General features: G+C 46.8%; 1 protein-coding gene across 2 annotated transcripts in view; it reads left to right on the plus strand.

Moving 5' to 3' along the window:
• The first annotated feature begins 4,061 nt into the window (after positions 1–4,061).
• FAM117B (family with sequence similarity 117 member B) overlaps positions 4,062–15,681 on the plus strand; it is a 74,925-nt gene continuing 63,305 nt past the window's right edge. Inside the window, exon 1 of one of the 2 annotated variants that reach the window (XM_084778680.1) lies at positions 4,062–4,816. In XM_084778680.1, the coding sequence (XP_084634806.1) occupies positions 4,216–4,816 (601 nt within the window). In that variant the 5' untranslated portion in view covers positions 4,062–4,215. The remainder of the gene's footprint in view (positions 4,817–15,681) is intronic. The other variant, XM_084778681.1, reaches the window with a different exon arrangement.

Here is a 15,681-nt window from a genome sequence, read left to right on the forward strand (position 1 = left end):
CATTTCGCCTAACTTCTGCCCACCGACGCTTCGAGAACTCCCAACCCCGAGGACTTATACCTGACTGGGATGGTCCACGGCACTGGAATTACAGGCATGCACCACCACGCCTGACTTTGGTCCGTGGGCTAGAACGTAGGTAGAATCATTTAAGAACCCCAAGTAAAGTAGGTTTTGAAAAACTCTAATTTGGGGAAATGAGGAATGTCTGCGGGGCTGGAAGTGACTGAGGATGAGTTAGGCAGAGGAAGGCCTTGAGAGGTATGGTGAGTCCCAGTTCTGGGTGCCTCCTCTGAAGAGAAACAGAAACTGTGCGGTGGTGTAAGGTATCTTGTGTGGGTTTTTCTGTTTGTTTTGTGGTGCTGGGAATAGGACCTGGTATCTGAACATGCTGGGAAAGCGCTATGCCGCTGAGCTATCCAACCTCAGCCCCAACTCTAGGCGTGTGTTGTTTCACTCTGTCTGCCTTTGCCTCCCCAACTCTGAGATTGCAGGCTTGTATGCATCACTCAGCTCAAGTTTGGGTTTCCCAAACCATGATAACAAGCTGGGAGTGGTGGCGCACACTTTAATCCCAGCACTCGGGAGGCAGAGGCAAGAGGATCTCTGTGAGTTCTAGGCCAGCCTGGTCTACATACTGTGTTCTTGGATAGTCAGAGCTACAAAATAGAGGTATTCTGTCTCAAAACAAAACAAAAGAAAGCACACGAGCAGTTCCTGTAGGTGGAGGGGATTAATTCTGGCTGGGAGGAAGAAATTTGAAGAAATGGGTGCTTGGAAAAGCAGGGCTCCTGAAATACTTTCCCAATTTCAAGATTAGAGTGCACAAGCCATCAGGGCTTTTTGTTTTTGTTTTGTTTTGTTTTTTCAAGATAGGGTTTCTCTGTGTAGCCTTCACTGTCCTGGACTCACTTTGTAGACCAGGCTGGCCCTGAACTCACAGAGATCCACCTGCCTCTGCCTCCTGAGTGCTGGGATTAAGGGCGTGTGTCACCACTGCTTGGCTTTCAGACAGACACATTCCAATATGTTGCTTCTTGCCTATAACTTCATGCGTTACATTTCAACCTTGGGAGACCGTGTAGAAGTGGAATCAGCTTCCGAGAGGAGTGGGGTTCAAGCAGAGGGGGCTGCCTACTTTCCTGATCCTTGACAAAAGGGACAAACTCTTCTGAGAGAAGCCACAACACTAAGACCGGTACGGCAAACACCTTAACAGATTGTTTCCTTTGAGGATTGTTTCCTTTGATTCTTCAGCAGCAGACAATGAAGTCAAGGACGAGAGTAAATGATGCTTTTATTCGTTTCCATTCAGCCTTAAAACTAGAAGCATTCCAAGGTACCCAACTGTCCAGTTCTAACCATTTATATTTTGATTGCTAAGATTTTCTGATGGTTTCATAGCTTTTATTTACAAAAAAAACAAACTACAATTATCCTCTGCAATGATGGATGCTGGTTAGGTTGATGAGTTATGGGGGTTTATTAAATGAGATGCAGGGATGGTATTTCTTGGATCTGCTGGATTTGTGATCCAGTAAGAAAGACAGCTGGAAAAAAATATGAACAAAGGAGGTGTCTGTTGGGACTCAGACCCAGGACAAGTAGGAAGCGCCTATTTAACATACCAAAGCTGAGCTGGCCGCCAGGTTCTCCCAGCATCCTTCCCTGAACTTTCCAGCCCAGGGGCTTATCACTATGTAACCCAGACATTTTACTTTCCGTTCTCTCTCCTCTCTCTTTGAACTCTCAATCTTTTTTTGTTTGTTTGTTTTTGTTTTGTTGGTTTTGGTTTTTCCAGACAGGGTTTTTCTGTGTAGCCCTGACTGTTCTGGACTCACTGTATAGACCAGGCTGGCGTTGAACGCACAGTGTTCTGTCTGCCTCTGCCTTCCAAGTGCTGGGATTAAAGGCGTGCGCCACCACTGCCTAGCTTGTTTTGTTTTTTGAGACATGGTTTCTCTGTGTGGCTGTCCTGGACTTGGTGTGCGCCACTGCACCTGGCTTCTATCCCTTAATCTTTCTTCCCCACTCTCCCACTTCTCTGCCTCCGTTGTCTGCATGGTGACTCCCCTGGTGAATCCACGGAGAGCGGCTCCCGATAAACCTGCCTTTATACTTTACATTGGCGTGAACTGGGTCATTTCCTCGGTGGAGAATACCTACCAGTGTTATTCGGTTTGGAGTCCCAGCACTGCACAAACTGCACGAACTGGTGGCACAGGCCTGTATCCTTAATAAGGCCATCTTGGGGGAATTTCAGGCTAGCCTGAGCTATATTCCACTCTACCCCAAAACAAAAACAAAACCACAACAACAACAAACTCAGTTCTTTAGCTTTAAAAAGCGGAGTGGTCTTTAGGCCAGTACTGTACAAAATATTATCAGAGAACCTAGGATAGTAGAATATTCCCCAAAAGGAAGTCATTGGTCATTTACACTTGAGTAAGACTGAAAGACTTAATAACAGACAGCATCCCTCATACCTAGCTGAAGAGTAAGTACTCACTTTCCTGAGGTTTTGTTTGTTGGGATGCACACATATCATAGTACAATGATGAATGAATGAATGAAAACTCGAAAAGGAGAACTGCAGTCAAGCAAGCTGGTTCACACACGCCTGTAATCCCTGCTCTCGGGAGGCAGAGGCAGGTGGATTGCTGTGAGTTCCAGGCCAGCCTGGTCTACAAAGCAAGTCCAGGACAGCCAAGGATACACTGAGAGGCCCTGTCTTGAAACCCAGGCACTCCCTGGACCGTACCCCTGATCCCACCCACCCCCCCCCCAAAAAAAAAAGAAAAGAAAAGAAAAAAAAAGAAAAGAGAAGGAGTATTGGGGACTTCCTGCCCAGAACATTCTCATCAAATGCTGGTTAATAGTCAGAACTGTATGCAGAAGATGGTATTGCTTAGGGTTAGGGCTAGGGAGATATTCTTAGAATGTACATCTATTAAAGCAGCAAAGGGATCAAGTACATGTGCGCGCAACCTGTATATCCTTACTGTGAGGCACGGTGTTTCTGCGTAGCTCTGCCTGTCCTGGTACTCAATTTTAGACTAGGCTGGCCTTGAACTCTCAGAGATCGCCTGCTTCTGTCTCCCAATTACAGGGATTAAAGGTCAATTTATTTTTATTTTTTATTTTTTGCTTTTTTCGAGACAGGGTTTCTCTGTGTAGCCTTGGCTGTCTTGGACTCGCTTTATAGACCAAGCTGGCTTCAAACTCACATAGATCCGCCTACCTCTGCCTCCCCAGTGCTGGGGAAGATTAAATTCTTGATTACGTGAGATCTATATAGAAGGGTAGTAGCAACACCATCTGATAACTGAACCCCACGACACCATCTAAACTTGCTTTCTAACCTGCAAATGTAATTGGTCTGAGATTGGGATCTTTGTGTAGAAAAAAAAAGAAAGAAAGAAAGAAAAAAGGAAAAATACTGTAAGATTATTATTTTTTGTTTTCAAGCCCTGCCTATAGGTAAATGGAATTATGACAGAACAAAAAGATTGCAGGGGTGAGGGGACTCCCCAAAGAGATGTGCTTACGTGTTAACTCACAGACAGCTACCACTGTTGATGAGTTAGAGGAGAGGAAAGGCTCCTTTCAAGACGGTCCCCAGGGACACCGTGGTCCCGCACAGTCCGTCCCCCTGGACATATTCCAGCCTTGAGTGTCAAGTGATTCCCTCCAGCGGGACATAGGGAACGCGCGTGTCCGGGCACGCGCCTACGCGTACACGCACGTGTATACACACACACGCGCGCGCACACGCACGCACCCACGCAACCCCCGCACAAGCGTCCCTACCCTTCCCGAGCTGCCCCTCCCGCCACGGCCGGCTTCCTCCCCCGCCAGACCCCTCGGGGGCGGGCCTCTTTCTCTTTAAAGAGCAGACGCAGCCTCGGGAGCCGAGCTGCACGCAGCCAATCGGCGAGGCCGAGCGGCTCGAGCGCGCTGACGCTGCACCAATGAGCGGCGGCGGGGGGCGGGGACAACGCAGGCGACACTATTGTTGATGAGGCGCGGCGGCGGCGGCTGCTGCACCACCTCGTCGCTGCCTGCCCGCCGCTGCCCGCGCGTGCCCCCCGGTCCCCGAAGTCAGGCTCCGTCACCCGCCGGCCCCGGCCTTCCCTCGGGCCCCGAGCACCCGGTTCCCGCCGCCCGGCAGCCCCCGGGCGCCCGCGCGCCGCCGTCTTTGGGGCGGGGGGAACCATGTCCCAGCGGGTGAGGCGCAATGGGTCTCCCACGCCCGCCGGCGCCCTCGCGGGTGGCGCGGTCTGCCCGGCCGGGGGCCCCGGGAGCCGCCTGCAGCCCATGAGGGCGACCGTGCCGTTCCAGCTGAAGCAGCAGCAGCAACATGGCAGCCCCACGCGGGGCAGCGGCGGCGGCGGCGGCGGCGGCAACAACGGCGGCTGCGGAGGCGCCTCAGGCCCCTCGGGTGGCGGTGGCGGCGGCGGCGGCGTCCCGCGCACCGCCTCGCGCAGCACCAGCCCCACGCGCGGCGGCGGGAGCGTGGCGGCGCGCACCAGCCCCACGGTGGCCACGCAGACGGGCGCGTCCGTGACGTCCACCCGCGGTACCAGCCCCACGCGCGGCACGACGCCTGCGGCCCGAAGCAGTCCTCCGCGACCGCAGCCGCCGCCGCCCCTGCTGGGCACCGTGTCGTCCCCCAGCTCGTCGCCCACCCACCTGTGGCCGGGCGAGGTGAGTGCCGCCCCACCCCCCGCCCGCGTCCGCCACCGGAGGAGGTCCCCAGAGCAGGGCCGGCCCTCGGCGGAGAAGAGGAGCCCCAGCGCCCCGGTGTGCAAAGCAGGTAGGTGGAGGGCAGGGGTCCCGTGTCGCCGAGTGGGGACTGCGGCGCTCCTGCGGGGCGAGGAGGGCGGGGCGTGCGATCCGCCACCCCGTTGTCGTGCCCGCGCCGGTCCTCGCGGTAGAGGTGCAGCCGCTAACCTTGGGCCTGGGCCCAATTGTGGAAATCATAAACCCGGGGGGTCTGGCCTTGCGTCGCTACTGCTCATGCTCGCTCGAGGGTGAGGCTAGGGCTAGTCTGTCACTTTTGTTTTAGTGACGCAGTTAATGCTTGCAAATAGCACATATGGGCTGCTCAGTTGTTTCTGTTCCACAAAAACAGTTTCTGATCTAGAGGACGGAATGCATCAGCCAAGGCGGATTTGGATCATTGAAGAGTTGTGAGGCTGGGAGCGGTTTTTTTGCATTTCGTAAGACTTAATGAATAGCAAGGAGGGAGAAGTTAAGCAAGATTGCTTTGGGGTGTGTGCATAAGTATATACCCATGCACACATGCGTTCACCCATATACGTAAATGGTAGATAGCTAGCCTGAGGGGCTGAGATACCGGTTTTATTTCTCTCTGACTTTGTCGTTTGTTTGCTTTTTATTTTTCCTCCCGGAAACAAGGGTCTCACTAGCCTTGGCTGGCTTGAAACTCTCTGTGTAGACCAGGCTGGCCTTGGTTGGTCTGCCTGTCTCTGCCTCCCTAGTGCTGGAATCAAAGGCATGACCATCACGCCTGGCCCCTCTTCCTCTTGTGTGTACCTGACCGTTTTCTTTGGGAAGATCCTGAACGGAGATGTTGGGTTCCCAGGGAATCAATTCAGAAAGTTATTTAAAGGAGAATTTGAAATTGTAGGAAGTGGAGAAGGATAGCATTTCTTATATGGCTGCTGCCATCGGTGTTGTGAAAAAAAGAATGAGTAGTCTTCAGTTATGAATTAATAGTGCCAATACATACCTTTGTTTTGTTTTCCTATCTGGAGAATTTTAGCTAAAACCTGACAAGCAGAATAATTGAGGTTTTCAGGAAACTTAGTCCTGCTGTTTCCTAGCCAAGTCAGTACGATGATGTGATTTAGTAAATGCAGAGTAATGTGAACCCTTCTTACGTTTGTTTTATGAAAGGTTTACAAGTTACTACATTTCATATCTCCATTGTGTGCGTGTCCATGGCCTGCAAATGGATGTCGGAACACTCTCTGGAGGAGTTGGGTCTCTCCTTCCATCGTGTGGGTCCTGAGAGCCGTCTCCTCACCCCTGGGAAGGGTTTTAGACAATGCCGCTTTAAGGAGGATTGCCCAGAAAAAAGATTGCTAGTGTTTTCTCATTAAAACCAGAGAACAGTGTCAAATCTTTTGGGACTACAAAATGCTTTAGGATGTTTTTTGAAACAGGGTCTCCTGGTCTGGAACTCACTTTGTAGATCAGCTGGCCTCACCAGCTGCCTCTGCCTCCCCAGTGCTGCAATCAAAAGCATGGACTACTTTATCTGGCTACAAAATACTTATTGGTTTTTCGAGACAGGGTTTCTCTGTGTAGCCCTGGTTGTCTTGGACTTGCCTTGTAGACCACTCTGGCCTCGAACTCACAGTGATCCTACTGCCTCTGCCTCCTGAGTGCTAGGATTAAAGGCCTGCACCAAAAAACTTTTTTTTTTTTTTGAGACAGGGTTTCTCTGTATAGTCCTGAATGACCTGAACTCTGCTTTGTAGACCAGGCTGCCCTCGAACTCAGACATCCACCTGCCTCTGCCTCCCAAGTCTGGGATTAAAGGAGTGTGCCACCATGCTCAGCCAAAAAACATTGTTAAGAGGATTCCCTTGTTTGCAATTATGGACAAGTGGTTTTCATGCAAGGCCTTGTTTTAATTTCACATTGGCCTTTACACAGGTTAAGGACAAGTGGTGACAGGTGAAATCTGGCTCTGCTTGCACTCCACTAAGAACATATCTTCAAATTATATCAAGCAAAGTTTTCTAATATATAAGACCATCTGGGAAGTAGATTTTACACCGAAATTACATGTATGTAGTGGTTGTATCTGCTGAACAGGATTTCTGCACTTCCTTTGGCTTTGTGGAGCCAGGACAGTGCATGTGGTGTATGGAAGATGAGCTGCCCAAGTGGACAGTAGGCAGGAGCCAGGGCCCCTCAGCCTGATCACAGATCTCAGCACACTGTGAGGAGAGCTTGGATAGGATAAATAGTCAGATGTGAAGGAGGCAGTCGTTACTCTTTAGCTACATGTAAGGGATGCTGGTTGTTACTAGAGTGTAAGTGTCTGATGGCTTCTTTTTGGAATATATTCTTGTTTCACTCTAGTTACATCCATACAGATGGAAATGCTTTCTCTTTCAGATTTTTCTAGCACAGACCACTATGATTAAATCATTCAGTGTTATAGGACCAAATCTAGAAAGAGATATTGTAGTTACCAGACCCCCTTTTTGGTTAAAGGGAGATTATCAGTAGTTTGCAGGCTTGGTGAAATGTAAAAGTTCTTCCTGTAGAGACAGGTACTTCTTTCTTTATACAGTTGAGTAACCCTCACAGGCCCCCAGTGCCTGCCTTCATCTTCAGCTGCCAGCTTCTAGGTGTCTTCGTGGGTGCACAGTGACCCACCTGGGCCAGAGCCCCAGCATTACAGTTGTAGAGTCCCGAAGTTGGAGGTTTTGGGATTGCTAGCTGGCTGATTGTTTCTCTGGGCTTGAGACCATTCTCTCTGCTGCAGAATGCCTTCCTCTCGACTGTGACAGAGTCACCACACACTCCTCAGTGGCAGCTGTTAAATGCCCGACTTGAGTACCTGCTGTGTTCACAGCAAAGTGGCTTGTCTGGGTAAGGTGCACTTTCAGAAAATAACTAGGCAATAGGGTTAATTGTGAAGCTTTTTGGTGTGCTTTCCTCTCCCCTCCCCTTTTTTTTAAATACTTGATTTTATCTTATTTAGATTAAAAGTGAAGAGGCAGCATAAGAACAGTTAGAATAAGCTTTGAGTAGACACTGAGTTTAATGCCTGTGTGTACTCACGCACGAGTCACGGGATATGGAGAAGTGAAGAGTCTCAGTTGGTGATAGAGTCCATGCTTGTATGGGATTCTTTACAGGGTCTCTCTGTGTAGCCTTGGCTGTCCTGAACTTGCTTTGTAGACCTGGCTGGCCTCGAATTCATAGTGATCCACTTCCCTCTGCCTCCTGAGTGCTGGGATTAAAGGCGTGCGCCACCAAGCCTGACGTTCTTTAATTTTTAAAAATAATTTTATTTTATAAACATTGGTGTTTTGACTGCATGTATGTCAGTGTGAGGGTCTCCTATCCCTGGAGCAGGAGTTAGAGACATTGAACCTGGGTCCTCAGGAAGAACAGTCAGTGCTCTTAATCATTGAGCCATCTCTCCAGCCCTCTTTTGACTAATACTTGTTTATCCTCATTAGATACCGTTTGTTTTTTAACATAACTGCATCGTAAAATGATCACATTCGGCTTGATATATCTACCATTTCATACTCAGTTTGTTGTTTGTTTTGGCTTTTTGAGACATGGTTTCTCTGTGTAGCCTTGGCTGTCCTAGATTCGCTTTCTAGACCAGGCTGGCCTTAAACTCAAAGAGATCTGCTTGCCTCTGCCTCTTGAGTGCTGGGATTAAAGGTGTGTGACCACTCACTTTTCCTAAACTTAACTACTAAAAACAGCCTGCAGTATTGGAAGGCTTACTAGAAATAAAAACATTCAAGTTAATTTACAGTTTATTACTTTTTGTTTGTTTTGTTTTTTTGAGACAGGGTTTCTGTGTAGCCTTGGCTGTCCTAGGCTTGCTTTGTAGACCAGGCTGGCCTCAAACTCACAGCAATCTGCCTGCCTCTGCCTCCCGAGTGCTGGTATTAAAGGCATGCACCGCCACACCTGGCTTGTTACATATTTTATATATAAGAACGTAGATAGCTTTTTACTGTCACAGGCAGTGTACCAGAGAGATGAAGGACTCACCAAAGTGGAGGTGACCACATCACTCTGTGTTCCAAAAACTTCAGTTCACTGCCATAGCAACAGAAGGTGGGAGTGCAGTAATGGCACGGCTGAGTGTATGTGGTTATGGTTTAGCCCTGCACACTCACTGTTATCTATACTGCTCTCGAGACTAGAGCCATGTCTGTTTGCATGGGCAGGGCCTGACAACTGTTCACTTTCTATAATAGATTTGTGTATATTTTATAACAGTGATAAAACAGACTATCACTTGTAGACAACAGTAAAATAGAGGATACACATATTTTAGGCATCTGTGATAAAAACCAACATTTTAACTATTGTGGTATTTTTAGGCCATGCAGTGGTTCTGTGAGCTTTTCAAACTGTTGCAGAGTCTCCACCAAAATCTTTACTTAAGTGGACCTGAGCAGTTCAGACCTGTGTTATTTAGTATCAACGGTACATTATTAATAGCTATAGCCACCTGCATATCTTGTCCTATGAGTCTCTGTCATCTGGCTGTGTCTATTTGTGTCCTTTATTATAAGTTGTTAATATGTGTAAGTAAATTATTATTATTTTTTTTAGTTCTGCTAACCACTCTAGAATATTTGCAAACCTTAGAAGTGTTTGTGGGAACCTGTGGTCTGCAGCCGGTTGATGAGAAGTTTGGGTGGCCGGGACTCGCAGCTAGCATCTGGAGGTGGAGGCATCTTCTGAAGCCAGGCCCTTGTTGTGTGAGTGTGACATGCTCCTAGCTGTGGTGCTGTTCTGTAAGAGCGATCTGGCTGGAGGAAGAGGTTGCCTTGAGCTGTATCTTTGTGTATGTCTTACTCTGACCCCTTCCTGTATTCCATTTTCTCTGCTTGCTGGCTGCCATGATATGGAATTGGGTGCTCTGTCTTGTCCTCCTTGCCACAATGGATTAATACCTCTGACACTGGGAGCTAAAACAACTTTAACTTCCCTTATTTTGTTCTGTCAGGTATTTTTTTTGCTACAGTGATAGGAAAAGAAACTGTGGGACCCCGTCTGTGCAAACTCAGGGTAGTTAGAATCAGAATTGGGTTGTTAAATTTCCATTTGGTGAACAGAGATTGGCTGATAACTTGAAAACACCCCCAGGGTGCTTGTTTTTGTTGTTGTTGTTTGTTTTTTGTTTGTTTGTTTGTTTTTTTAAAAATCAGTTTCCAGGTCTAATTTTAGACCGTAAAGTCTCTACTAGTGATGTTACTATACTCTGTATTTAAAGACTAGTTGCAGAACCTTCAAGAACACAGGACAAAAACAAACAAACAAAAAACCAAGCATCAATTTAGTATTTTTGTGACTTTTGTGGTGTGGCTGATCTGTTGATAGCAAGATGTGTTCTTGAACATTGCATGTCTTCTAGTGTGTAAATTTTAACTATTAGGTGGGAGAGTGCTAAGAACATCAACAAAAGATGCACTTCCTTACAAACATACATGTTAGATTATGCATAGCACACAGGGAGATTATATGCCTGTGGAGGCCAAAAGAGGATGTTGGATCCCTGGAGCAGGAGCTACGCGTGGCCACGAGCAGCCTGGTGTGGGTGCCTGGAGCTGAATGGAGCCTTCTGCTAGCCCCAATAGATGGACTTCTTTGAAGTTGTAGGCAGGCTCAGAAAGTAGGGCAAGTGTGATGTCTGTTTTCTAGTACCTTCTGAAGTAGAACTCTGAAAATTCAACATTTGGAAGACAGTTGCTGTTTTCACACCTTCAAAAGACTCCTTTTGAGCTAGGTGTGGTGGTGCATGCCTTTAATCCCAGCACTTGGGAGGAAGAGGCAGGCAGTTTGAGGCTAGCCTGGTCTACAAATCGAGTCTAGAACAGCTAAGGCTACACAGAAACCCTGTCTTCAAAAAACAAAACAAAACAAAATATTCCTTTTGGCTTGTGAGACAGGGTTTCTCTGTAGCCTTGACTGTCCTGGACTCGCTTTGTAGACCAAGCTGGCCTCAGACTCACAGAGACCCACCTGCCCCTGCCTCCTGCTTGCCCCTGTTACTGCTCTTGTTAAGAGTGAATAACTTGGGGCTGGAGAGATGGCACAGTGGTTAAGAGCACCGTCTGCTCTTCCAGAGGTCCTGAGTTCAATTCCCAGCAACCACGTGGCTCACAACCATCTGTAATGTGAACTGATGCCCTCTTTTGGCCTGCAGGCACACATGCAGGCAGAATACTGTGTATGTAATAAATAAATAAATCTTTAAAAAAAAAAGTGAACAATTCGCTGGACTGTGGTGGCGCATGCCTTTAATCCTAGCACTCAGGAGGCAGAGGCAGGTGGATCGAGGCCAGCCTGGTCTACAAAGGGAGTACAGGACAGCCAAGGCTACACAGAGAAACCCTGTCTTGAAAAACAACAAAAAAAGGGGGGCTGGAGAGATGGCTCAGAGGTTAAGAGCACTGGCTGCTCTTCCAGAGTTCAATTCTTCCTGAGTTCAATTCCCAGTAACCATATGGCTGCTTACAACCATCTGTAATGAGATCTGGTGCCTCTATTGGTGTGTAGTTGTACATGCAGACACAACATTGTTAGACATAATAAATCTTTTTTTATTAATTTATTCATATTACATCTAAATTGTTAGCCCATCCCTTGTATCCTCCCATTCCTCCCTCCCACTTTCCCCTTACTTCCCTCCCCTATGTCTGTGACTGAGGGGGACCACCTCCCTCTGTATATGTTCATAAGGTATCAGGTCTCTTCTTGGTAACCTGCTATCCTTCCTCTGAGTGCCACCAGGCCTCCCCATCAAGGTGATGTTGTCAAAAATGGGGCACCAGAGCACACATGAAAGTCAGACCCCATTCTCCACTCAATGGTGGAGAATGTCTTGTCCATCGGCTAGATCTGGGTAGGGGTTCAAAGTTTACTGCCTATATTGTCCTTGGCTGGTGCTATAGTTTGAGCAGGACCCCTGGACCCAGATCCGTGCATCATAATGTTCATCTTGTAGGTTTCTAGGACCCTCTGGATCCTTCTATTTATTTCCCCATTCTTCCATGCTTCTCTCACCTAGAGTCCCAATAGGATGTCCACCCCTCTGACCCGCTTTCCTGGTAAGTGAAGACTTTAATGGGACATGCCCCTTGGGCTAGCGTCCAGATATGAGTATATACCATTTGACTCTTTTTGCTTCAGGGTGAACTCACTCGTTATGATAATTTTTAGTTCAATCCATTTGTCCACAATTTTTGGTAATTCCTTGTTTTTAATAGCTGAGTAGTATTCCATAGTGTAAATGTACCACAGTTTCTTTATCCATTCTTCTACTAAGAGATACTTAGGCTGTTTCTATGTTCTGGCTATTATCAATAAAGCAGCTATGAACATGGTTGAGCATATATCCCTGTTGTGTGCTGGAGCATTTTCTGGGTATATTCCAAGACCCAGACACAATAAATCTTAAAAAAGAAAAAAAGAAAAACAAAGAAAAAAACAAAAACAGTGAATAATTCGGGGCTGGAGAGATGGCTCAGAGGTTAAGAGCACTGTCTGCTCTTCCAAAGGTCTTGAGTTCAATTCCCAGCACCACATGGTGGCTCACAACCATCTGTAATGTGATCGGATGCCCTCTTTTGGTGTGCAGGTGTGCAAGCAGAGCACTGAATGAATACATAATAAATAGATAAATATTTTTATTTATTTATTTATTTATTTTTAAAAGATTTATTTATTATGTATACAGTGTTTTTCCTACATGTATGCCCACAGGCCAGGAGAGGGCACCAGATCTCATTATAGATGCTTGTGAGCCACCATGTAGTTGCTGAGAATTGAACTCAGGACCATTGGAAGAGACACCAGTGCTCTTAACCTCTGAGCCATCTCTCCAGCCCCAGTATTTATTTTTTCCGAGACAGGGTTTCTCTGTGTAGCCTTGGCTGTCCTGGACTCGCTTTGTAGACCAGGCTGGCCTTGAACTCACAGCGATCCGCCTGCCTCTGCCTCCCAAGCGCTGAGATTAAAGGCGTGTGCCACCACACCCAGCTGGATAAATATTTTTAAAGAAGAATAATTCTGCAGGCATGAGTCTCTCAGAGAATGTGGCTTCTGACTTTGGTTGGAAAACAAAGAGCCAAACTTGTCTTAGAGAAGTGATAGTGCATGCCATGTTCAGTTGTATGTCACTTAAAATTACACAATCTAGGGGAGTATTGCAGTATGAAAATAGTAAAAGGCCATACTTCAGAATGGCCCTGTGTAGAATAATGTGAATTATTTCAGTGTGAACTAAAATCGATCAGAATATTGTCCACAGCTAATACTTGTTTTGGAGCCAGGCTTCCATGGTTCAGAACTTGCCATTGACATTTACTGACTAGGCTGGGCGTGGTGGCGCACACCTTTAATCCCAGCATTTCCAGGAGATGCAAAACGACAGATCTCTGAGTTCCAGGCTAGCTAGAGCTACACGCTGAAACTCTGTCTATAAAACAAACAAACATCCAACAACAGCAACAAAAATGAGTAAATAATCTGAGTAGAGTTTTTTCAAAAACTACAAGCAGTCATTAAACAAGTGGGAAAGATGTTCCATGTCATTAGCCATTAGGGAAATGTTAAAAGCACGTCTGTAATCCCAGTACTCTGGGAGGCAGAGTTCAAGGCCAGCCTGGTTTACAAAATGAGTCCAGGATGCCCAAGATAACACAGAGAAACCCTGTCTCGGAAAAAAAAAAAAAAAAAAAAAAAAAACCAAACCAAACCAAACCGAAAAAACCAAAGACACTTACTGACTAGGTGTTTAACTTAGGCAGGTTCATGACCTGTAAAAAGGAATACTTTGGTCCTGTAGAGGACTGTCACGAGGATGCAATCCTTGTAATCTGGGTGTGGTGGCTCATGGCTTTACTCCCAGTAGTTAGTAGACAGAGGAAGGAAGTTCTCTGTGAGGTCTGGTCAGCCTGGACTATGTAAGGAGTTCCAAGGCTACATATAGAGACATTATCTCAAAAAAAAAAAAAATCCTTGTAAACCGATAGGCCTATCTCAGTGTTAGGTATTTCTACATCGTTTTATTTATGTTCTTAGAGTAAGGCATGGGTTATATTGTAGGTTTAGGATGAATGAAGTAAGATGGAAGAATCTGGAGGTAGGAATTTACAGACATTGAACACATGAATTAAGATGTGGGCAAGTCAGCCTTTTGCTGTACTAATGCGTTGGGTGTAGGGATTGAGAAAAGGTGTTGAGGTGGTAGTTAGATTAGTTCTACAGGTTCTGCATAGTGGGGAAACAGATTTGGGGCAGAGAAACAAGTTCAACTCAACTCTTAGACATAAGCTTGTATCCTCAGGAAATCCATGTGATTTTCTATATTGTGACTGATAACACTTTTAGAACTTATGGATGACATTTGAAAATGAGTAAGAAAGTGGGACCCACTTATTTCGCTTCAGAATGCACCCACGAAACACTTCCTGTTAGGTATTTGCATATGGGCAGCACCTGAAAGGAAAGTGTTGGACTGTCTGAGATGATGGAGAGATGTTAGGAGTAGAACTCTGGGAGAGAGCAAGCATGGCGGGTGCTTTGGTTTTGTTTGGTTTCGTGTGACCGGGTTTCGATATGTAGCCCAGGTTTGCCCTTGAATCACCAGCCTCAGCTTCCCAAGTGTTGGGTAAGGTCATGGCCAGCTTGAGAACAAGCAATTTAAAGCTAGAACAGGCGGAGAGGAACTCTGAGGACTCGTAGGTTGAGAAGTAAATTAGTATTGAGAAAGTAAAAAGAAAGCCTGCATGTAAGGGAGGCATGTGACAGAGTTGTAGATGCTGTGAAGAGAGCAATTAGCCAGAGTTGGCAGAACAAGCATTTGAATTGGCATGGAGGCCAGTCGATGATGGCTGACAGTAGTTTGACCATCAGCGTTGGGCCACAAATCATATCAAAGTAGTGAGTGAGGGAATTGAGTTTGTCTTTTTCTTGTTACTAAAGTGTCAGAATACCACAGCATCTTAGGAAAGGAAGTTTTTTTTTTTGTTTTGTTTTTTTTGTGTTTTGTTTTTTTCTGGTTGTTTGTGCCCCTTTTTGGCTCACAGTTTGAGGGTATGCTCCATTGTGGGGACATTTTATGGTCTTAGCATATTTTATGGAGGGGACTAGAAAAGAATGCATCCTTGAGGTCCAGGACTGAGAAATGGGAAGTGCCAGAGGAAATAGTGGAGAGGAGGGGGTAAGGATTAGCTGTAACAGGATGGAGTGGGACCACCGCAGAGTTGAGTAGTCGGACATCTTGAACCAGGCCGTCAGTTCCATTTGGCTTCCCCCCCCCCCCCCATCTCTGTCTGTCTGTCTCTCTTTTGCTTGCTTTTGTTTGATTTTTGAGACAGCGTTTCTCTGGGTAGTCTTGGCTGTCCTACACTCCCTTTGTGACTAGGCTGGCCTCGAATTCACAATGGTCCACCTGCTTCTGCCTCCCAAGTGTTGGGATTAAAGGTGTGTAACACTCCATTTTGGAGTGTTAAAAGGAGAGGAGGTCGGGTGGAGGAGGTTTTTTCTTAGGAGTTCAGATATAATAGGCTTAAGTTCCCTAAGGCTCTCAAGGCTGAGTGAGTATTGGGGTTGGGTGACATACTGGGGTGACCACAGGGGGTGGTGTCTAGCAGTAGAGGAGTTTTGGCCATCCCAGACTTGGGGGTCCACTTGAGAGGCTGGTAGAGGTAACAGCTTCTTAGAGGTAGGCTGTTAGCTAAGAGAAGGAAAACTGAGGCTGCAGACAAGGTTGGGATTAGGCGGATTGGGGGAGCAAAGGTGATAAATGCTCCCAGTTTAACTAGACGGTCCCTTCCCAGCAAGTTGACTTTACTAAAAAAGGATGGGTTAAAGGAGTGCCCCTGAAAACACACTAAGAGGTGGAGTTTGGTGGGGTTGGCAAGGCTGTCC

Source organism: Acomys minous (genome assembly GCF_964271855.1).
Source record: "Acomys minous genome assembly, chromosome: 4".
In the NCBI taxonomy this organism is placed as follows: Eukaryota; Metazoa; Chordata; class Mammalia; order Rodentia; family Muridae; genus Acomys; species Acomys minous.